We start from the raw sequence: 23,867 nt of genomic DNA on the forward strand, positions 1-23,867 counted from the left end.
TTTGAGTGTTTGCAGCAGTGATGACATGTTTTGTGGCTGGAGCCTATACATATACCTTTGGCACTGTGGTCTAAATTACAATTTATTCGGCCTGGTTTTGCACTCAATTGTTAATGGTGATAAAGATAGTTTTATAGTTTTTTTTCCCAGTAAACCTGTGGTAAACATAATGATACTTTTACACTGCACATACTCACACTCCAAACTGTCTTATTTAGATACTTATTAAAAACATACATTTTCACTATAGCCCCTTTCACACATGCAGCAATCCTGGTAAATTACCGTAAAATTACCTGAATGACTTTACCAGTAAATATACACAAATATGCCGTTCACACAAGCAACGGCATTCTGGCTTTTAACCGGTAAGAGACCATTCACACATCAGCACCAAAATACAGGTACATTTTGTGATGTCAGTCATCAGAAAATATCTTTAAACGCAGCTCCGTCGTCTTCATTCATCCGGATGAGAAGCACTTTAGTTTCACTATCTGTTCAATTTGATATGTGATTGAAAGTCATAACAGATGATCAAACAGAAGGCTTGTTTGCTCTTAAAAACACGAGACGTGCATAATAGAGTGTAACAGAGCCGAGCCGCAGCACTGATGAATGGAAAAGAAGGCTGAGTCTCGAGCGGCGCGCGACAAAGATGATCATTCACATGTAGAGCATATTTAAATAGAAAAACTATAAAAAATCGTACTGTAAACAGCGCGGAGTATCACGTCATCTTCATAAGTCTTTATGATTGGCCCAAAGCAGGCTTCTTACTTCATCGCGTTCTGACCTCGTACGTGATCATAGCGGTAATCTTCATTCCACGTTCACACATAGCACGTTACCCATAATTTAATTGTAATGTTATAACTTTCCTTACTGGTAAGTTGCCCAAACCAATTTACTGGTATTTTTGAAAAGCTCCTGTTCACACATGATATGACCAGTAAAGACTGTATGTGTGAAATGGGCTGAAAGGTGTGTGTGATTTACGTTGTAGAACAAAATGTCAAAGTATATAGTCAAGTTGTGTTTACCACAGGCTTTATTTTACACATAAACTGAAAACCCCCACAGGAAAATCTCGAAGGAACCAGAGGCAAAATAGTCCTGCGAGTTCAGACCTCATACCTGTCCTGCACGTCTCTATGCACTTTGTTTTCACCTATTTCAACTTAAAAATTTGAGTTCAGTTGCTGCCTTAATTTTTCAAGTAGAATCAACTTGGTTATACAAGTCATTTAATTTAATGAATATTAAAGGACTGAAAAAAATTTGTTTAATCTTTTATAATTAAATTGTTTTGATGATTTAAATCATGTAAAAACATCAGTTGCCATGACTTACTGATCATAAAATGTTTTACAGTGGTGTATGAATTTTATATGGTTATTTTGTCATTCAGCATCCTCCTCCGCTACAACAGTTCAGTATAACCTATGAAGTGTCCAATATTCCACATTTTGCTTTATTCGGTTAAATAAGCGAATCATCCGGGTATTTAAAGTGCACTTTTTCTTCTTAAACTTCTCAGTGTGAACACTCTACTATAAAACGGCATAGCATAAGTACGTGAGATCCACTTTCATTCTGACCATGCTATCCTAACAAGCTAATAACTATGTTTGGTCATGTTAGCTGTAATATACTATAATTAACATTACCGAAAAATCTCTTGTAGGAGAAGAGTACTCTGCTCACTCTTCAAGTATTTGTTTTTCTGCCACTTTTCTGGTTTATTTTCATCTGAACAAAAGGCTGAAGTGGTTGTGGTGTAAATGACTGGGATATTTCGACCTCTGTGCAAATAGTCACCCTGAAACCATACTACTACCCCATAATCAAATAAAGCACATAAATGATGCAAAACGTCATTTATGCTTGTGCGTGAGTGTGCTGTGTATGAGATGATGAACGTTTGCTTGTAATATTCTCAATTATCCATGATGAAGTGTCTGTAGTGGGAGGTGGGAGGGTTGCTAGGCAAGCGGGTGCCATGGCGATCAGACTGGCCCCGCCTCCTTCTCCCTCTAGAACTTTCTACAGCATTCTGTTCCACCACTGGAAATAGCCCAACACCAATTGTTGCATTCAGTGATAATGCTGATTGAATTGCATTTTGTCAGTTCAGGTCATTTTATTTGTGCTAGTGTTCATAAGTAATACAGAACCACAACAGGAATGTATTCCTTAGTTAGTTTCTGAATGGCCACACTCATAAAGAATCCAGCGGACTGTTCCTGACTATGACATGTACTGGATGCCATGGTCAGGAACACTCAATTGGATGGATATTTAGCATTTTTTATTTTCAGTTCCCTTTCGAGGGAACTCAACACTGCGTCGTTGAAAACGACTCTTTGGGGACGCTCCCTTAGCGTGCACCTCTGAAGTATGAATGAAACTAATCCAATCCTGATTGGTGTTGCTTCTTGACGTAACATGTGACGGCATAACCGGATGTATAAAAGGAGACGCCGGACACACACACATTAGCTTTCGCTCTTCAGCAAGCGCTCTGTGTTGAAACTGTCTCTGTCTATTTGGTGTTGTTTGTCTGATTTAAAGCAAGAAAAATATTATGGCGAGTGAACAGTTTGTCAGATGTGTGCACCCCTGCCCAAGATTTATCACGGGTGGGGACACACATCAACTTTGTGTAAACTGTCTGGGAGTGCAGCTGGCACAGGCAGCTCTTGAGGGATCTGCCTGTGAACACTGTGAAGCACTATCTATGAGAGTGCTTCGCTCCCGCTTGGCTATTTTTAATAAGGATGGCCAAGCTCGCGATCCCTGCGGTTCAGGACCCGTGTCTGTTGAGGCTGCGCGGAGGCTTAGATCGTGGGGATCGCAAAAGGATCTCGCAGATGAGAACTAGACTGCTGAGGCACTTTCTCTTTCATCATCTGGGGATTCAATAGGGGATTCGCCAGCTCATGTTCCCGCATATGAGGAGTTGGTAGAGGTTGTGACACGTGCTGTGGCCAGACTCAACATCAGCTGGCCACAAGATAAGCAGGAAGATTCTCGTCACAGTAAATTAGACGAGAGATTCCTGCAGCACAGGTCACAGCCTCAGCGGCGGGGTTTGCCATTTTTCCCAGATCTTCACAAAGAGATCGCTAGATCCTGGGAAAAACTCCACTCCTCTCGCATCTCAACCTTACACATCGTGTGATTATAGCAATGTGGTGGGTGCGAGGGAGGCGGGGTATGGGAGGATGCCGCAGATGGAGGAAGCCTTGGCGAGTTATCTTTCTCCTGAAGCGGCATCTTTGCTTAAAACCCCGGCGCTTCCCAGCAAACCATGCAGGGAAACATCAGCTTTGGTTTGTAGGGCATATGTGGCGGCTGGTCGGGCTGGTGCGTCTCTGCATTCGATGGCTATCTTGGAGGCGTACCAGGCCGACCTCCTTAAGGATTTAGATGAAGGCGAGGGACCCACTCCATCAGATATTGCGGAGTTAAGGAAGGCCACAGATTTGTCTCTCCGGGCCACTAGAGAAATGGCACACGCTATTGGCCGTTCTATGGCAGCTATGGTGGCTACGGAGAGGCATCTGTGGCTCAATTTATCTGGGATTAAGGACAAAGATAGATCCTTCCTGATGGATGCGCCGCTTTCGCCTTCTGGCTTGTACGGCAACACAGTTTCTACTGTTGTCGACAATTTTCAGGAGGCGAAGAAACAATCTGCGGCGTTCCATCAGTTTCTCCCTCGCCGCTCTAAGTCTTTTAGGAGGGCTGGTCCAAGTTGCCAGCCACAGCCGTCAACCAGCTCCTCATACCGGAAGGAACAAAAGTAGAGCGTTGCCTCTAGAGCCCCTCCCTCGGGAGCTTGGCAACAGAGGAAACGCTCTCAGCCGAAACCCACCGGCCAGAAAAGCAACCTGAGGGCCGCCATTCAGGTCAAGAGAGCGGGGAAGAGGTCCTAACCGAGGTGGTAGGACCTCAGAGGGCTGTCCCCCCCGCTGTGAGGCAACCGAGGTTGTTTTCACAGCGGAGCCCTCAGGAAAAAGATGTTATCCCGCCATCTCTGATGCTTCGGGCCACATCAATTTCCAGCAAACATCCAACATGGTGTCTGCCACAAAAGTTTTTAAAAGAGCAACAACTATGGTTACAAAATATTTCTCATCTAGCTCCTGCCGTTGTACCGCTTCAGGAAGTCGAGAACAGTGCTCAAAAGATACCCGAGACAGCCGTTACTTTATAGTTCCAAAGAAGGATGGAGGACTGAGGCCGATTTTAGACTTAATGCATCTGAATCTGGCTCTGAGGAGGTTCAGGTTCAAGATGCTCACCATTCCCATTATAGTGAATCAAATCAGGTGTGAGGACTGGTTTGTCACGATAGACCTAAAAGACGCCTATTTTCACGTCTCCATCCTTCCATGTCACAGGAGGTTCCTAAGGTTCGCTTTTGGGGGCAAAGCATACCAATATCGGGTCCTTCCGTTCGGCCTAGCACTCTCTCCCCGAACATTCACGAAGACTCCAGGGCATACGTATACTAAATTACATCGACGACTGGCTCATTCTGGCTCAGTCGCCGGAGATGGCAGTTCGGCATCGAGATGTCGTCCTTGGTCATATTCAGAATTTAGGGTTGAGACTCAACTTAAAAAAGAGTGTGTTAGAACCAGTTCAGAAAACTACTTTTCTGGGTGTGGTATGGGATTCAGTTACGATGCGGGCACATATGTCTCCCGCACGCATCGAGTCTATCCTAACCATGGTTTCTGGGATAAGACTAGGCCAGGCCATCACTGTAAAGCAATTTCAAAGACTGCTGGGCCTCCTGGCAGCGGCATCAAACATAATACCTTTGGGCCTTCTCCACATGAGGCCCCTTCAGTGGTGGCTGAGAGCCAAGGGGTTTTCCCCCAAGGGGAATCCGTTCCGTATAATAAAGGTTATGCGCAGATGCCTTCGTTCCCTATTAATATGGAAGAAACCTTGGTTCCTGTCCCAAGGGCCAGTGTTAGGGGCGTCATGTCGCTGGAAAACCGTTTCGACAGACGCCTCCCTTACTGGCTTGGGCGCGGTCATGGACGGCCGCTTTGCCAGGGGTCTGTGGCAGGACCATCATCATTCTTGGCATATAAATTGTCTAGAGATGTTGGCTGTTTTCCGGGCTCTGAGGAGCTTCCTTCCAGACATCAAGGGTTACCATGTCCTGATACGTTCGGACAATACATCAGTGGTAGCTTATCTGAACCGACAGGGGGGACTCAGATCACGCCCTCTATCCAGATTGGCGCATCAGATAATTTTATGGTCCCAAGGGAAAATTGTATCCATCAAAGGAATATTTATCCTGGGGGTTCAGAATCAGGGAGCAGACAACCTGTCGAGGCAGGGGCTGAGGCAAGGGGAATGGAGACTTCATCCAGAAGTGGTGAAGTTAATATGGCAAAAATTCGGACGAATGGAAGTGGATCTATTTGTGTCTCGAGAGAAGTCCCATTGTCCACTTTGGTTTTCCCTCACTCATCCAACCCCACTGGGGTTGGATGCCATGGTACAAGCTTGGCCGAGGCTTCGCCTGTACTCTTTTCCCCCGATCGCTCTGCTCCCAGGAGTCCTGGAGAGGGTTCGCCAGGAGGGCATCAGTCTTCTTCTGATAGCCCCGTTCTGGCCGGCCCGAGTATGGTTCTCAGACTTAGTGACACTCCTGATAGACCAACCATGGCAGATTCCTCTGAGGAGGGATCTGTTGTCTCAAGCAGAGGGCACAATATTCCACCCTCGCCCGGAGATGTGGAAACTGTGGGTCTGGCCCCTGAGGGGGCTCAGTACTTAGATGCTGGTCTATCAGCTGGAGTAGTTGAAACCATACTTAGCTCTAGGGCTCCATCCACCAGGAGATTGTATGGCCTCAAGTGGAATGTGTTCTCTAATTGGTGTAGAGAACATAATATAGATCCAGTCAACTGCCAGGTAGCTTCAGTTCTGGAATTTCTTCAAGACCGCTTCTCTGCAGGTCTCTCCCCATCCACTTTAAAAGTATACGTGGCTGCCATTGCGGCTTTCCATCCACCTTTAAACGATGGGCCTTTGGGGAGGCACCAGCTGGTCATACGGTTTCTCCGTGGTACTTGGAGGATAAGACCGACAACCAGGTCCAGGGTTCCTTCCTGGGACTTGGCAGTGGTTCTCGAAGGGTTATCCCTGGCCCCCTTCGATCCACTTCAGTCGGCTTCACCGAAGGACTTGACTTTTAAAATGGCTTTTCTGTTGGCTATTACCTCTATAAAAAGAGTAGGAGATCTCCACGCCCTGGCAGTAACGCCGTAGGGAGTTTACCTTGAGAGGTCCTCTTCCTGGAGGAGGTCGGACCAACTTCTAGTGTGCTTTGGATCACCTAGGAAGGGATTACCTGCTTCTAAACAGACTATTAGCAACTGGATAGTTCAGGCTATTACTTTGGCCTATAGGGTGCATGATTTACCTTCACCCTTGGCTAATAGGGCTCACTCTACTAGAGGTATAGCATCCTCTAGGGCCCTTCATGTAGGAGTCCCCATTCATGAAATCTGTGAGGCGGCCTCTCCTCACACTTTCATTAGATTCTATAGTCTGCACCTCCCTAGTACGCCTGGCGCACAAGTGCTCTCGTCCTAGCTATTGCATGTTTCAGTTTCACTCTAGGACAGGTTTCGGTGCATGGCTTAGTAAGAATTCGTTCCCCAAAGAGTCATTTTCAACGACGCAGTGTTGAGTTCCCTCGAAAGGGAACGTCCCTGGTTACGACTGTAACCCCTGTTTCCCTGAGAAGGGAATGAGACACTGCGTCGTCTTGCCACGCCCCTCTACACCTAGGAGCGGCTTGCTTCGTCGCGAGGCTAATGTATGTGTGTCCGGCGTCTCCTTTTATACATCCGGTTATGCCGTCACATGTTACGTCATGACGCAACACCAATCAGGATTGGATTAGTTTCATTCATACTTCAGAGGCGCACGCTAAGGGAGCGTCCCCAAAGAGTCGTTTTCAACGACGCAGTGTCTCGTTCCCTTCTCAGGGAACAGGGGTTACAGTCGTAACCCGAGACGTTTTTCTGTTTGGCCTGAGCACAGATGCACTGATGCTTTCATTCTCTGTCTTCATAGTTTACTGGCTTTGTTTAACAGTTCTATCAAAAAAATGTATTAGACAGAACCGTTAAAGAAAGAGAGTGAATGTTATCTTCAATTATTATATTTCTCTATAATTCTCCCATCATAAACAACAAAGTGCAGATTCGATGTAAGAGATTCATGTCGCAGTGTAGTCAGTTTCCGTGATTTTAACGGGAGTTTTGTTTGAGTGCCTAAACTCGCGCTAGACTCAAGTTATGGACAGCCTCTTTATTTGGCGTGCTCTTTCTACTCAAAAGTAATACGCGCATCTGGTACGCAAAATGTTGTACCCACAAATACCCAGCATTGGCTGGGTATGTATATTTCGTATCATATGCACGCAAGTGCGTATCATATGTAGCCTACGCTAAAAAATTGCTTATCGGATGCACGTAAAAGATCATTTATGCATATAAAGAGCATGCAAAGCTCGATCGGTCACATTCTCGGCTCCCTTTCTGTATACAATTTATTCCAGTTAATATAATTTATTCATCATGCTGATAAGAATATGTGTAGTCTTAATTTTCTAATGCGTAAACAGCATTAATATAATTAATAAATGGTTCTTAGGTTGTTTTATCTGTGTAGCCAGAATATGATGTGCAGTTTCCCAAAACACAAAAACATTTTTATGTTGCCTATTCCTATTGAAGACGTTTGAGTGGAATTGTATTTACTGAATGAGATTGATCGGTATTATTTACAGAACTACAGAATTGATCGCCCTTACATTTCCCCCAAAGATAAGTTAAGACATCCTGTTTTGACAGAAATAAATTATAGCTGTTAAATATATTTACATGTGTCACTCTTCACAGTTCCTGGTAATTCATGCAGTAAATGGCTGATTTAGGTGTTTAAAAAGCAAAAAGTGCTTCACGCTGGGTCTTAAAAAATGTTCCTGCTTTTTTTCACTTGCACAATCACATCTCTGGTTATTACATATACATGTATCTTGCATACGACTCATGTTTTTACACATAATATTCAGCTTTTTATGGTTTATTGCCATTTTTTACATTTAGAATGTTATGGCGCTGCACAATTTTAATGTCTAAATTATGGATTTATTGCTATCTATCAGTCTGTCTACCTACCTATCTATCTATCTATCTATCTATCTATCTATCTATCTATCTATCTATAATTCTATCGGTTTGTCTATCTGTCTATCTATCTATCTTACTTTTTAAACATTTATTAATTCTGTTTGTGTTTGATAAACAAGGCCCAATTTATCTTTTAAAAAGGCATGTAAATGTGTGTGTTTTTGCCATCAGGCTGCCAAGCTTCCCATGTCCATCATTATTGTCGGAGTTGGACAGGCTGAATTTGATGGTAAGTGTTTCTTTAAGGGCTGTCAATTAGATCTATTATTTTACTACTATCAATTATTTAAAAAAAATATATTGTAATTATAAACTGGTCTCCCACAGTAATATGATGACTTTAAATTATTATTATTTTAATTCATCTGATTAATTAATCACCTTGTCGTGTAATTCATTTAATTATTTTTCAATCATTGGAGAGTAATAAAAAAAAAAGCTTTATCAAAGTCAATAACTCAAATCTTTCATTTCAATCTAATCATTCAACCCAGCTGAGTGCCTCAAAAGTTGTGTCTATATCGAATAGTCAACTAAGTGCTCCAATAGCAATTACCACGGTTGTTTTTCTCGTTCAGAGCTGTGTCTGTGTGTGCAGTACATATAATCAGGAGATTGTTTAACCCTCTGGGGACGGATTGGGCGGTACTGCCCAAAATGACATACTTCTGCAAATGTGTAACTATCTTAAAAACTATTAATGATAGAGAGGTGCGGTCTTTTTTGCCGTCTTCCTCAGATTCCACTGAAAACAGTGATAACAAACTTACCCGGCTTGTATACACACTTCCTTGTTGCGCAATACCACTTCGTCAAAGACCAATGAAATCGATGTTGTTTGGCAGATTCACGAGCAACAACCAATGGAAAAATTGCCGATGGAGGAATATTTTTCTTACCCAATCAGAGGAAGGTTACCATGACGTATTCTAGCAAATCGGAGGACTCTGTAGCCTTGCAAGGGGTGGTACTATATACTATTACGCAAACAGCGTTGAGTGGCAGAGACGACAGAAAGCGAACGGACGCTTCGAATATAAACAAGGCTTTACGGAGCGAGAGCGCACAGAGATATGAGAGAGAGACAGAACAATTATAATATATATATATACACATACAATTATAGCATCATTTATTGTTTTAGCACTTTTATGATGGCAAGCAGTAAACGATTTACGGTGGAACAAGCTCTGGAACAATTACTGGAGAGTGACGAGGAGAAAGCATTGCTTAGAAAATTCACATTTCAGTCATTATCATTATCAGATATAGTCATTATCAGATATATTGCAATGGAAATAAGCACATACTATCATGTCAGGGCATGTAATGATCCGTTGGACGACTTGGGAAGTCAAAAGCTACTTTAATCAATATTGAAATAGAGCTTCCTCCAAGAATAACCACATCCTGTAGCTCACGCGCTCAAGAGCTGGAAGATGAGCTCCTATCGGATGAGGTGAGCGGGTCATGTGGAGAGAGCCTGTTGTTTGAGGAGTCCGTAATTGAAATCTCTCTGTGCATTCTAGTTACACAGACCAAATACATTCAGCTGGAGTCAAAGCAGTATGAGATGATGAAGGAAATGATGGCCCTAGTAGTTTTGAGACACCTGAAATGAACTTTACAACTGAATTCATCACTGCTATGCACACAATGGCCCTCATTTATCAAAAGTGCGTACACCAAATTTCCAGCGTACACCTGGCGTACAACCCAAAACCACGGTGACTTTGTTATTTATCAATATGGACGTTGGTGTACAGCACGCTCAAATCCTACGCCAGGTCAGGAGGGGGTGTACATGTACGCACGTTTTGAGTTAGTGCGGAAATGCGCAGAAAAACAATTCCTAACACCACAAAACGCACTGACAAACTAAAAGATATGAGGAGCTCTTTTACAAAACGCGATAAACGCCATCTTTAAAAATAAATTTGTATTTTACTTCTATTAATAAACTAGTGTTGTGTCTGCAAAGATGAAATTGATGATCACCATATCCGTAGTGAACGCACCTATAGAGAGAGTAGCCTATTTCTTTTCGTTTATAATTGTTTTGTTTTAAGACATTTCAAGCTTTCTTTATAGATATATTTCTCATGTCTGTGAGGCATATACTGAGTTTCGGTTAATTTGTGATGAGATGCGCTCCAGTTCACGTGCAATGCAAGGGACCACGCTCGCGCCTCCATGTCATGACTCATGATTATTTTGTCTGCTATTTGCTTCTGATTTATTAAATCCAGGCAATTGGTTGATGAAAAAAATATTAAAATTAAGATACAATTTATACAAAACGAAATTTACTTTAAAGAAAGGCTTTCTACTAAACCAAACTTAATTAAGTGGCCAAAATCATGTCTGAGCATGTCTCCCGATATATTGCGCATCCTATCTTAGTCTATGTTCACTTTTCATAATAACCATAGATGGGGAAAAAATAACATTACTATTTTTTAACAAATATGAAACTAAATGCACTTAGTTAATGGCTACAACACGTAGCCTAATAGTAGGCCTGAATATTGTTATCATTACTTTTTTCTAAGTTCGGCACGAATTACTATTAGCCTAAATGTGTTACTAAATGATTTGAATGTATTTTTAACATTGTTGTATTTAAGGACTGTATCTGTGTGTTATTTTTAAATTATTTGTTTTATGTGGTGGACAATATTGGAACGTGACATTGGAAATATTTATTTTATTTTTACTATTTAATTTATTTTACTATTTATTTTTTTTGGCTTTTATTTATTTCATGCAGTTGCACTTATTTAATTTATATTTATTTATAGTATGAGTCCCTGATTATATGTTGCATGTTCTCTTGTTGTGGTTTTTTTAGACAAAAAATGGATGGATTTATAGCGTTTTGAAAAAAAAAATACAATTAACTTTGAATTTATCATCAACAATATTGTTGTTTGATTTAATAATAATTTTTCATGATGGTGATGGTCTCGATCTCCAGAGAAGTGTCTCCTCTTTGCCGTCTTCCGTGTGTCCATGGCGTAAAATGAGGGCGTGGGGGAAGCGGATACTTGAATATATAGGGGCGTGTTATTCTAATGACGATCGTTTTCAGCCGCGGCATTTATCAAGGGCAGGTATTGCGTACACCTGGATTTCAAAGGTACGCACAGCTTCATAAATCAGGCGGTGAGAGGAGTGTAAGCATAATCTTACACCAACATATACGCCCGTTTCTACGCAAGAATGATAAATGAGGGCCAATAACAGGAAAAGTTCACCCAAAAATTTGAATTTTGTCATTATTTATTTACATACTTTTGTGTCATTCCAAAACCATTACCTTTTTCCTCATGAAAATAAAGTGTAACATTGAATCATTCAAATAAATGAAATGTATGAATGCAAGTCCCATGATTTACTTAAACTTCCTGTCTTTTCCCACAGCGATGGTTGAGTTGGATGGTGATGACATCAGGATCTCCTCAAGAGGGAAATTAGCAGAGCGAGACATTGTCCAGGTGACACCAGTAGCAGTCTACTTTTTTTAAGCTTGTTTGAACTGCAAGCATGTTATGTTAACTTTGGGGTTTTTAATAGCTGTGACTTGTCGCCCTTTGTCTCTTTCTTTCAGCAATCAAATCCATTAAGCTTGAGAATTTTAATTACTAATTCAGTCACTGTGGAGTTGAGCCCTCGTGTAACCGCTCCACACCATAACCCACATTATTATAAAGCAATTTATTGTGCAGGTCCCCTGTGAAAGCAACCTGTCATTAGTAGTAATAAGAATATATCTGGCTACTGAGTCACAGACAGCTAGAAAACTGAAGAGAATTCACTCTCGTGGAGTTCTTTAATTTGTTTTATGCAGGACGAAAGGATACCACAGAAGAGATGATGTGATGTGATGTGATGGGATGGATGGATGGATGGATGGATGGATGGATGGATTGGATGGATGAATGGTTGGATGGATGGATGGATTGGATTGGATGAATGAATGGATTGATTGAATGGATGGATGGATGGATGGATTAAATGAATGAATGAATTAGATTGGATGGATGGATGGATTAGATTGGATGGATTGGATAGGTGGATTGGATGGATTGGGTGGATGGATGGATGGATGGATGGATTAGATTGGATGGATGGATGGATTAGATTGGATGGATGGATGGATTTGATGGATGGATGGATGGATTTGATGGATGGATGGATTAGATTGGATGGATGGATGGATTGGATAGGTGGATTGGATGGATGGATGGATGGATGGATGGATGGATGGATGGATGGATTTGATGGATGGATGGATGGATTAGATTGGATGGATGGATGGATTGGATAGGTGGATTGGATGGATGGATGGATTTGATGGATGGATGGATGGATTTGATGGATGGATGGATGGATGGATGGATTAGATTGGATGGATGGATGGATGATTGGATGAATTTGATGGATGGATGGATGGATTAGATTGGATGGATGGATGGATTGGATAGGTGGATTGGATGGATGGATTGGGTGGGTGGATGGATGACGGTTGAATAGGGAAGGATTTTTCTGATGGATGGATGGATGGATTAGATTGGATGGATTGGATAGGTGGATTGGATGGATTGGATAGGTGGATTGGATGGATTGGGTGGATGGATGGATTAGATTGGATGGATGGATGGATGGATGGATGGATTAGATTGGATGGATGGATGGATTTGATGGATGGATGGATGGATGGATTAGATTGGATGGATGGATGGATTGGATAGGTGGATTGGATGGATGGATTGGGTGGGTGGATTGGATGGATGGATTGGGTGGGTGGATTGGATGGATGGATTGGATGGATGGATGGATTTGATGGATGGATGGATGGATGGATTTGATGGATGGATGGATGGATGGATTAGATTGGATGGATGGATGGATGATTGGATGGATGGATGGATTGGGTGGGTGGATTGGATAGATGGATTGGGTGGGTGGATTGGATGGATGGATTGGATGGATGGATGGATTTGATGGATGGATGGATGGATGGATGGATTGGATAGGTGGATTGGATGGATGGATGGATTGGATGGATGGATGAATTTGATGGATGGATGGATGGATGGATTTGATGGATGGATGGATGGATGGATGGATGGATTAGATTGGATGGATGGATGGATGATTGGATGAATTTGATGGATGGATGGATGGATTAGATTGGATGGATGGATGGATTGGATAGGTGGATTGGATGGATGGATTGGGTGGGTGGATTGGATGGATGGATTGGGTGGGTGGATTGGATGGATGGATTGGGTGGGTGGATGGATGACGGTTGAATAGGGAAGGATTTTTCTGATGGATGGATGGATGGATTTGATGGATGGATGGATTAGATTGGATGGATGGATGGATTGGATAGGTGGATTGGATGGATGGATGGATGGATGGATGGATGGATTTGATGGATGGATGGATGGATTAGATTGGATGGATGGATGGATTGGATAGGTGGATTGGATGGATGGATGGATTTGATGGATGGATGGATGGATTTGATGGATGGATGGATGGATGGATGGATTAGATTGGATGGATGGATGGATGATTGGATGAATTTGATGGATGGATGGATGGATTAGATTGGATGGATGGATGGATTGGATAGGTGGATTGGATGGATGGATTGGGTGGGTGGATGGATGACGGTTGAATAGGGAAGGATTTTTCTGATGGATGGATGGATGGATTAGATTGGATGGATTGGATAGGTGGATTGGATGGATTGGATAGGTGGATTGGATGGATTGGGTGGATGGATGGATTAGATTGGATGGATGGATGGATGGATGGATTAGATTGGATGGATGGATGGATTTGATGGATGGATGGATGGATGGATTAGATTGGATGGATGGATGGATGGATTGGATAGGTGGATTGGATGGATGGATTGGGTGGGTGGATTGGATGGATGGATTGGGTGGGTGGATTGGATGGATGGATTGGATGGATGGATGGATTTGATGGATGGATGGATGGATGGATTTGATGGATGGATTAGATTGGATGGATGGATGGATGATTGGATGGATGGATGGATTGGGTGGGTGGATTGGATAGATGGATTGGGTGGGTGGATTGGATGGATGGATTGGGTGGGTGGATTGGATGGATGGATTGGATGGATGGATGGATTTGATGGATGGATGGATGGATGGATTGGATAGGTGGATTGGATGGATGGATGGATTGGATGGATGGATGAATTTGATGGATGGATGGATGGATGGATTTGATGGATGGATGGATGGATGGATGGATTAGATTGGATGGATGGATGGATGATTGGATGAATTTGATGGATGGATGGATGGATTAGATTGGATGGATGGATGGATTGGATAGGTGGATTGGATGGATGGATTGGGTGGGTGGATTGGATGGATGGATTGGGTGGGTGGATTGGATGGATGGATTGGGTGGGTGGATGGATGACGGTTGAATAGGGAAGGATTTTTCTGATGGATGGATGGATAAATCGGGGATAGATGTTGAATCTAGGAAGGAAGTATTACACATTGATCATTTAATGAATGGGTGATGATTGGTTTGAAGGTGAAAAAATGCATCCATCCATCCACCCATCCAATCCATTCATAGATGGATGAATAAATGGAGCGATGGATGATGGGGCAGCAATGGAGGGATGGATGAATAACTGTGGAATGGATGGTGGATGGAAGTATTAGTGGAGCGGTCGCATCAGCAAAATTCCAAGTGAACTGTAAAATGACTTAAAATTATTTATATTAATAAATTATTTATTTATTTGTAGAATTCATATTAAAAACAATCTCACTTAATTAAATTGCTAAAAGCATACAATTAAGATGTTAATTGAAATCGTATACTTCTAGTCAAACATATGGAATAATACAAATATTTTAAAAATAAGTCTCTCTTTTTTGATCAAAAATATAATGTAATAATGAAATATTGTAATATTGCAAAATATTAATACATTGTAAAATAACTGTTTTCTAATTGAATATATTTTTTTCCTGTGATCAAAGCTGAATTTTCAGCATCATTACTCCAGTCTTCAGTGTCACATGATCCCTCAGAAATCAGTATAATATGATGATTTGCTGCTCAGTTATTATTGGTGTTTCTTATTATTATCAAAGCTTTATAAAAGCTTCATTTTTTTGTGGAAACTGTGATACATTTTTGTTTTCAGGATTCTTTGATGAATAGAAAGCTCAAAATAACATGGAGAAAGTTCATATATATTTTCCCAAACAGTTTTACAATTTCTGTACTGACAATCTTAATCATATCTGCCAGTTTCTGTTAATAACCAGCAGTATTGGGAGGAGCTTTGAATATCTGTGGAGCCTTCGAGTCAGAGAGTTTAAGCTGTGTTAGTGAATGGATGAATAAATGTTCACATTGCTTCCCGTCCCTCACAGTTTGTGCCGTTCCGGGATTACATGGACCGGACGGGAAACCACGTGTTGAGTATGGCACGACTGGCCAAAGACGTTCTGGCCGAGATTCCCGACCAGTTCATTTCTTACATGAAGAGCCGGGGAATCAAACCCAATCCAGCGCCGCCTCCATACACACCGCCGGGACACACACACCACACACAGATCTGAGCTCCTGAACCGGAGCGTTAGGGTTTCGCTCCTAGTGTCGCCGTGTGTGTTTGAACTCTCCGAGACACTCCGAGGTACAGTGGCGTTTCATGTTCGTGCCATTTCAATTTTCTGCCCGTTTTTTTCTGGGAAGGACCGTGTGACCCAAGGGCAGCTTTTTTGTTTTGTTTAAAAATATCTATATCTTGGCCTGTGACTGTTTCTTATTTTGTGACAAGTCAGTTGACAAGAGGATGAAGAGCCGGAGGAGGAGGATGTTTGTGGTTTCAACTTGTGCCTGTGTGTGACTGTCTCAGTGTCCCGGGACAAGTGTGCCCTAATCTCACATTGGACTGTTCTCCACATCGGTACACTAGAGTGTATTAGATTCGTACCGCTTTCATTTCGTATCAGGTCAGACCTGTGTCGGTTTGGGGTTATTATGTTAAGCATTGCTTTTGGAAAAATGTTATTTGATTCTTTGTCAGTATCCATTATGTTTTAGGAAAATTATAATTTTGGGATGAGAGTTGTACTAGTTGCAACACAGGCTCTTTGGGAAAACGTGCCTCTACCAGCATTTTAGCAAAACAAAAACAAACAAAAACAGACCAATACATACAAATCACTGCAGTTTCCAGCCGAAATGAACACTAGGCAGTAAAACACCAACAACTGTTACTGCTTTTCACAGAAAGTTATGATTATAGGGGCAGATTATCCATTAACTCTTTCCCCGCCATTGACAGAATGTTCCGGTTTCTGTGTTTTCACTGTTATACGGTAGGGGGCGCTTTAAACATCTTCTGAAAGACTGCCGAATCTCCTGATCAAAACACATGCGAAGAAAATACAGAAACATGCGATATCATATGTAATCATATGCATATGTAAAATAACACGATCATCAACATTTAACAGCATATAAATCAAAACAATGTTACAGAATGAAATGTCGACACAGGAAGGGTTAATGACTGAAGCTTTTGATGGACTAGATCTACTCCGTCTGTGTTTTCATCATCGTTCTGAATCCCGTCTGGATGTAGTCTTTGACAAAAACGCAATTTTGTTTTTTTATTAAACTTACCCACATTCATGTGTTGATAAAAAAATATTGTATGAAGCTAGAATAGGGATGCACGATATATCAGCCACTATATCAGTATCGGCCGAAATATGTTCTTTTTTAATGTTATCATTATCAGCCCGATAAGAAAATGTGGCTGATTATGTTAAAGTCGATAAGTAACTTCAGCTGAGACACTTCAGATGCGCACTGTTCGACATGATGGTTTTGAATTGATTGAAATATGATTGCTTCATATTTTTGTTTTGTTTTGTTTAAAAGCAGAGGCTCTGTTCTTTCTTTTGATTTATTGCACGTTCAGATATTCATACAAGAAATATTGTAATCTGGGGGCAAACCTGCTGGTGGCTGACAACTTTTTTTTCAAACTGGCGGGGAAAGAGTTGATAAAGGCTTATTTTTGCTCGGCTCCTTGCAGAATATTATGTTATGATCACAAAACACTTTTACCATAGTGCATGATTTGTCAACTAACCCATTTTAGTGTTTGCAGCACATAACCAGCTCCATATGTGTGGCTTTTACTGATGTAGTAAACGAGCTTGTTAGCTCACCTGGTACAGCGTTGCTCGGGTACGAGTCCTGTGAAACACGAGTCACGATAAGACAGCTCAAACTTCAAGCGGCTAAAATCAGTAAATCCGTTGTTTAGCTCACATTTACCTTTCGTTAACACTATCGGGTATGTTTAGTGGAAGTGGTAATGTTACTTTCAAACTCAATAGAGCATTAACCTTTCAGCGCCACACACCGAACATTACAACAACCAATGTAATAAAACATTGCCAGATTCACATTCATCTTTCAGAGAAAACTGAACACACTTTTAGCGCCGCCCACTGTACAAGTCTCACAAGATGCACAGGACACAATGCAATATAATTTCTCAGAAATGTCACCACTGGCACGTTTTTCCAATGAGCCTTGACTATTTTCCCACAATTCCACACAGAACACCTGCCAAAAGTCAATATAGAAGCATAACCTGCATCAATAAGTTATGATGCACTACTCTCACTCATGTGCTTTTGTAGGAATGGCGTTGTGGTGGACGCTATAAGTGCGGCTCAGATACGTGTCCTCTCTCGGGCAGAAATGAGCTCAGAATGGTGTCACACACTCAACCGGAGTTCATTCACCAACTCAATTTTGTCAAGAGGCTTTTTATGAAATACGAGTGCCTGATGTATCTGTACTCCACCAGTACAGGACTGATAGAGGAGCGCGTGTAATGGAGCATTACAGGCCTGTCTGGATATAATAACCATGAGCATTATAGATGTATTCCTGCCAACCATAGAGCATCAAAACATCACTGCACCTTTTCACATCCCAGATGTCATCAATGCATTATTCTGTCTATATGTGTGTGTGTTTATCCACCTCATTTTCAAATTCATAATAATGTTTTAGTCGTTTTAGTTTCCAGTTGATTTTCTTCTGTTGAATTGGTTTGTATTTATTGCACACTATATTATTGCTATTTTTATTCTACATTTTCACGGTTTTAGTACAATTTTTTTTTGGTTTCAATAAATTATCAGATTTTTAACACCATATACATTAATGAACATCAAAGTCCTTTTTCATCATTTTATTCTGTCTATTTGTGTGTTTATTTACCTCATTTAAAAAATCATAAAAATGTCCTTTTTCAGATGTTTTTAGTTTTCAGTTGATTTTCTTCAGTTGCATCGGTTTTTATTTATTGCATACTATATTATTGATTTTTTTTAATCCACATTTTCACAGTTTGAGTACCATTTTTTTGGTTTGAATAAATTATCAGATTTTTACACACCATATACCACATTATTAAACATCAAAGTCCTTTTTCATCATTTATCGTGTCTATTTGTGTGTTTTCCACCTCATTTTAAATTTCAAAATAATGTTGTTGTTTTTTTCATTTCAGATTGAAATCACTTGATCTTCAGTTGAATCGATTTGTATTTATTGCACACTATATTCTTGCTTCGTTTAATTCTACATTTCCAAGGTTTAAGTAAATTATTCGTTTTTTCAGTTTGAATAAATTATGAGATTTTTAAACCCCATATACTACATTAATAAATATCCTGCTCTCAAGATAATCATTGGAAATATTGTTACTTTAACAGAAAGCTGCTAAACCTTTATCCCAAAGGATTCCATGTAAATGCCAGTGAGAAACCAATTTAACTATGCATATCATTTAATGATAGACCTTCATAACACAGGAATCAATCATTTGATTCCTATGTATGAGGAACATTTTCTAAATCTAGCGTTTTAGGATATTTCAATATTTTCAACACTCACACTTTGTAATTACAAAAACTATTTCACACTTAACATAGAGTCTAACTGCCTCATTTTGGCTTGGAAAATGGCGAAACATTACAAGCAGAATAACTCACAATCAAAAGCATCAATGTTTACACCTGCAGTTTCTCCAAAGCGGGATCATAGATCATCTTGGGAGCCATTGATGTTTCTCTAAACCAGGCACCGGAATTGTCTTCGTCCATTTCAATGCCTTCGAATTAATGACCTATTTCAGTAGCAATCTCACTATTCAAACTGTTCATCAGTTCTTTGTCATTTTACATCAGTGACATCAATTCCCTTTTACTGGCAGGGACGCCATTGTGCTTGTAATATCTGATAAAAGGCTTGGATCTACTGAATTAGCACAGAGGAGATTTGCCCTGTGTGTTCATCTAGAAATCACACAAAGGAGGTTTGAGCTTTTTGCATATCCCACAGTCAGAGGTCTGACAGCATCCAAATGCATGAAACAAATCATGTATATTGATGATCGCATTCAGTTTGTATTTCAGATTTCATTTACACTTTGCCACATAAATGTTCCTCCATATTCGTTATATTATTCATGCGTTATATGCAAATTCCACCGCATTAATGTGGTCAAATGAAGTCGAAAACAGGAGGGGGTGACATTTGCTTGAACAATTGGTGTGTAAAACGCAACAGCTTTGTATCAGCATTAAATTTGCAAAGCTCCCAAACCTCTGGATGCCAACTCAAATGCTGACCGTTTGCATATATAGGCTAGTCTATATAAATAAAATATATCCGTCTAACCGGCGCATGCTTACATTGATTTAAAAATAATAATAATAATAATATTAATAAAGCGCTTTTTAAACCATTTTCAAATGCAAGAATAGGCTACATCCAACACTGCAGTGGTGAATGGGAATGGGTGAATTGGGAATTGAGAGTATAGGCCTACTGGTATGGTAGCCTATTTTATGGTATGGTATATGTTTTGTTTTTCTGCACGGACCTACAAAAGTTTACAGTTAACTAGTTCTCTTACAAGAGGTTCTCTCGTAGGCTACATCTTTTTTCATCATTTTGAAGATATATCAATATCTCGTGGGAAAGAGGTTTCCCCCATAGCGTAAGATATTACGCAGTACTCCTTCCCTCTTCTAGAGAGAACCGAGGTTACGTTAGTAACCGAGTGCGTTTTCATGGTCATTTCTCTGAAACATCAAGCATTTTACTGCCAAGTTATAGGCCTGCTTTAAATGATCTCTTGGTTTTCCTTTCTTGAAGTGATATAAGGAAATCTATTTATTTTTGTTCATGCCTGGGATGTACGATAAGCCATTAAATACAGTAGGCCTACTCCGCAAATAAAATGACCAGCGTCCATGAGGATTGCATCACTTCAAAAGGCAGCGCGTGAATGTCGGATATTACAGGAAGCGCGTGTCGCACAGAGGTCGCGAGACTTTCTCATCGTCTGTCACTTTGACATTTAAAATTCCATCATAATCTATTATTACCCGTCATTTTAATTTTCAGAACTTTCAATAGCTTTTGTTTTCGTTCACATTTTCATTTTTAATCATGAACTTACAGGACGAGCATATAGCTTTTATTTAAGAAATCAGATTAACAGAGACTGTTGTCACTTTCACACACTTTTCAACACGAAGTGTTTTTTTTAGCGCAGTGACAGCCAGCGCAGGCCATTAAAACATGATCTTTTGTCAACGCAATATATTACATAAAAAAAAATCCGATTATAATAGCCTCTAGGTATAACCAAAACGTTAAAGGGATAGTTAACCCAAAAATGAAAATTATTTTCATAATTTACTCACCCTCATGTTGCTCCAAACCTGTTTGAGTTTCTATCTTCTGTTGAACACAAAAGAAGATATTTTGAAGAATGTTTGACTTCCATAGTATTTTTTCCTATTATGGATGGAAGTGGTTTGATTACCAACATTCTTTATAGTTCCCCTGTGGTGAAAATCAAGTTTTTATGTTGTTTATATGTCTATGTGATGTTTTTAATATGCTTTAATAAGACAAACCATGGGTACATTTATAATTCGACAGCATTGCTGAGCATTTTCTCCTTAAAACTGCAGTGAAACAAAGACAGGCTCAAAAACACAGTTTGAAATCGCTGGTGTTTCTGACGTCACAAACAACCTTGTAACCAATCAAAGCTGGTGTGAGTGAGTGGATGAGGGGCTAATTTGCATATTAGTGTATCTACATATACTAAATGAGGCAGGGGTCTAAAGTTACATTCAAGCTATTTTAAGGAACGAAGAATTTTTTTCACAGTACAAAGGCATTGATCAAAGATGAGTTTTAAGGGATACAAATTAACTACAGGGGGACTTTAAAATATCGTCTTTTTTGTTCAACAGAATAAAGAAACTCATACAGGTTTGGAACAACATGAGGGTGAGTAAATTATGAGAACATTTTCATTTTTGGGTGAACTATTCTTTTGGGTGCTCGCCAAGGTAGACTAATGCAGAGGCAGTTGTCATTATAGGTCTTGCACATTTTGGCAGTTTTAATTTAGTCTTTGTTTCTCTCTCTCCAACAACTAGACTGTAATTACAGTTACAAGTTACAGATCATCCTCAAAATGACTGACAGCCCTTTAGAAATCAGTCAGGAAAATATTGTTAACGCGACCTCTGGTGCCGCAGGACCTGTAACACGTACATCGAGCGCTGTCCACATGTAACATACTGTAGAGACTGTTTTCATTGGAATACTTGTGCATGTATGGCCTGAAGTTTAGTGACTGATTGGGGTTGTTTTTCTCTTCCTATTTCTGTAGTTATGTTGGGAATGTTTTCTATATATTATAATATATTTTAATAATCATTATTTATTTTCATCTGAGGCATTGGCAGCCAACCAGCAGAACATGGCCATTATTATTATTTATTAATTAATTAAAAATACACATTGTAACATACAAATAAATGACAAAAATTGTATTAATGCAACACACAATAGATATTTTTATTGTTGTAATTTCTTTTGCATGTTTGCTCCCAACAAATTCTATTGTACATGATCTTTGTCATACGGTGGGTTGTGAAATGCTTTGTATTGAAATGCCTTAACTAAATATTAATAAAAAATGAAGTCTTTTCCAAACTTGTTCTCTGGAGAATGTATATATAGCCGCTGGTGTTGAAAGGTTTGACTGGAGACTGTGGTCCTGTTCTCCGCTTCTGTGGAGTCGTGCAGGAAAACTGTGACGTGTCCAACAGCTCTTCACACATAATGAACACTATACCAGATCAATTAGAGCTTCAGGAGACGACAAGAGCCGCGTTCAGACAGACTGACAAGCGGAGACTATTTTCAGCCAATGAGTGAGTAATATTTTCAAGCCACTTTCAGTCTGGTGAGTTTCATTAAAGCAACACCAAGGAACTTTTCCTCTGCGGTCGCCCTACAGGTTGGAAGCGGAATTGTCCATTACCGCTGTGGTAAATAATTTAGCCTACCGCAGCCTACAGTCGCTCGCGCACGCTTGCTGTTTATCCAGCACCGGCTTTGGAATCAACAATGGCCACAGACAATGTAGAGTATGATGGAGGATTTTATGAAAGACATCACAAACGAAGAAAAACTACGTATGCCGTAAAGCAGTCAAATTTTGTAGTTCTTTTTGTGCTCCGGTTACTACCCAAAACCAGAAGTTACATAGTGCCATAAAAGCGATACAGACTATATCAGGCTATGGCAGACGTGTCATTTAACCTATTATAAGTCGATGTACCATCACAAGGGTCTTGGAAATATATTATGAAGGTTGAAAAACTACATAGTGTTACTTTAAAGAATGTCACTGACTTAACACAAACGAGGAGGGGAAAAGAGGGAAAATATGGAGAGAATAACAAAAATAGATCATTACTGAAATCATCGATAAAAGTACCATGTTGTGTTTCCCTTCCACTGGAGTGATTTCAAATGGTTTTGTTTCTGGTTTTGCATTGGACATAAAGTGACAAAGATGTTTACTAAAGCAAAAGCGTAAACCTGAACATTTATAGTCATAAAATAATAGTCATGGAACTGGACTTGAAATGGAACAGTTTATTGAATCTTTAGAGATTGTTTTAATGCATATGTGATTTTTATTGAGTAGCCTATCATAGCAATACATCTGGCTTTTATGGCTCTTTATATTGTATCGTGATATTGAGAATATATGAAGCTCATAATAATGCAGGAGGAAAAAACACCCGGATTTCCCTCGAATCCCAACTGAGCACAAATATGCAATTCATGCAGTTCATGAAATTTATAGGGCCAGAAAGTATGAAATTCTGATAGCTATCTCAGGCTAGCAAAAGCCTGACAGATCAGTATTGATACTCACATTTTAACAAGATTTTTCAACAACAACAAAAAAGAATAGATAATAAGTAGGCTAAACCTAATTTGCTTCTGTTCATTTTAGGAATAATAAAGCCGAACTGATGACCTGAAGGGGGACTTTCAAACTAAATATCAATCAGACGACAGAAGGCATTTTCAGAAAAGTTTTGCTTATCAAATATGATACAAAGTGTTCCTTAGGCATTTTTCCTTATTTAAAGTTCCCCCTGTAGTGAAAATCAAGCT

The 23,867-nt window shown here is 40.1% G+C and overlaps 1 protein-coding gene across 2 annotated transcripts in view; it reads left to right on the plus strand.

Annotated features, from left to right (window-relative positions):
* cpne5b (copine Vb) overlaps positions 1 to 19,045 on the plus strand; it is a 216,653-nt gene extending 197,608 nt beyond the window's left edge. Inside the window, exons 18-20 of one of the 2 annotated variants that reach the window (XM_077204388.1) lie at positions 8,412 to 8,469; positions 11,664 to 11,737; positions 15,695 to 19,045. In XM_077204388.1, coding sequence (XP_077060503.1) covers positions 8,412 to 8,469; positions 11,664 to 11,737; positions 15,695 to 15,883 — 321 coding nt within the window. In that variant the 3' untranslated portion in view covers positions 15,884 to 19,045. The remainder of the gene's footprint in view (positions 1 to 8,411; positions 8,470 to 11,663; positions 11,738 to 15,694) is intronic. The other variant, XM_077204387.1, reaches the window with a different exon arrangement.
* The last annotated feature ends 4,822 nt before the right edge of the window (positions 19,046 to 23,867 follow it).

The sequence above is a fragment of the Siphateles boraxobius genome, unplaced genomic scaffold (assembly GCF_051911475.1).
Source record: "Siphateles boraxobius isolate OS27281-9 unplaced genomic scaffold, OSU_SipBor_1 5, whole genome shotgun sequence".
Lineage (NCBI taxonomy): Eukaryota > Metazoa > Chordata > Actinopteri > Cypriniformes > Leuciscidae > Siphateles > Siphateles boraxobius.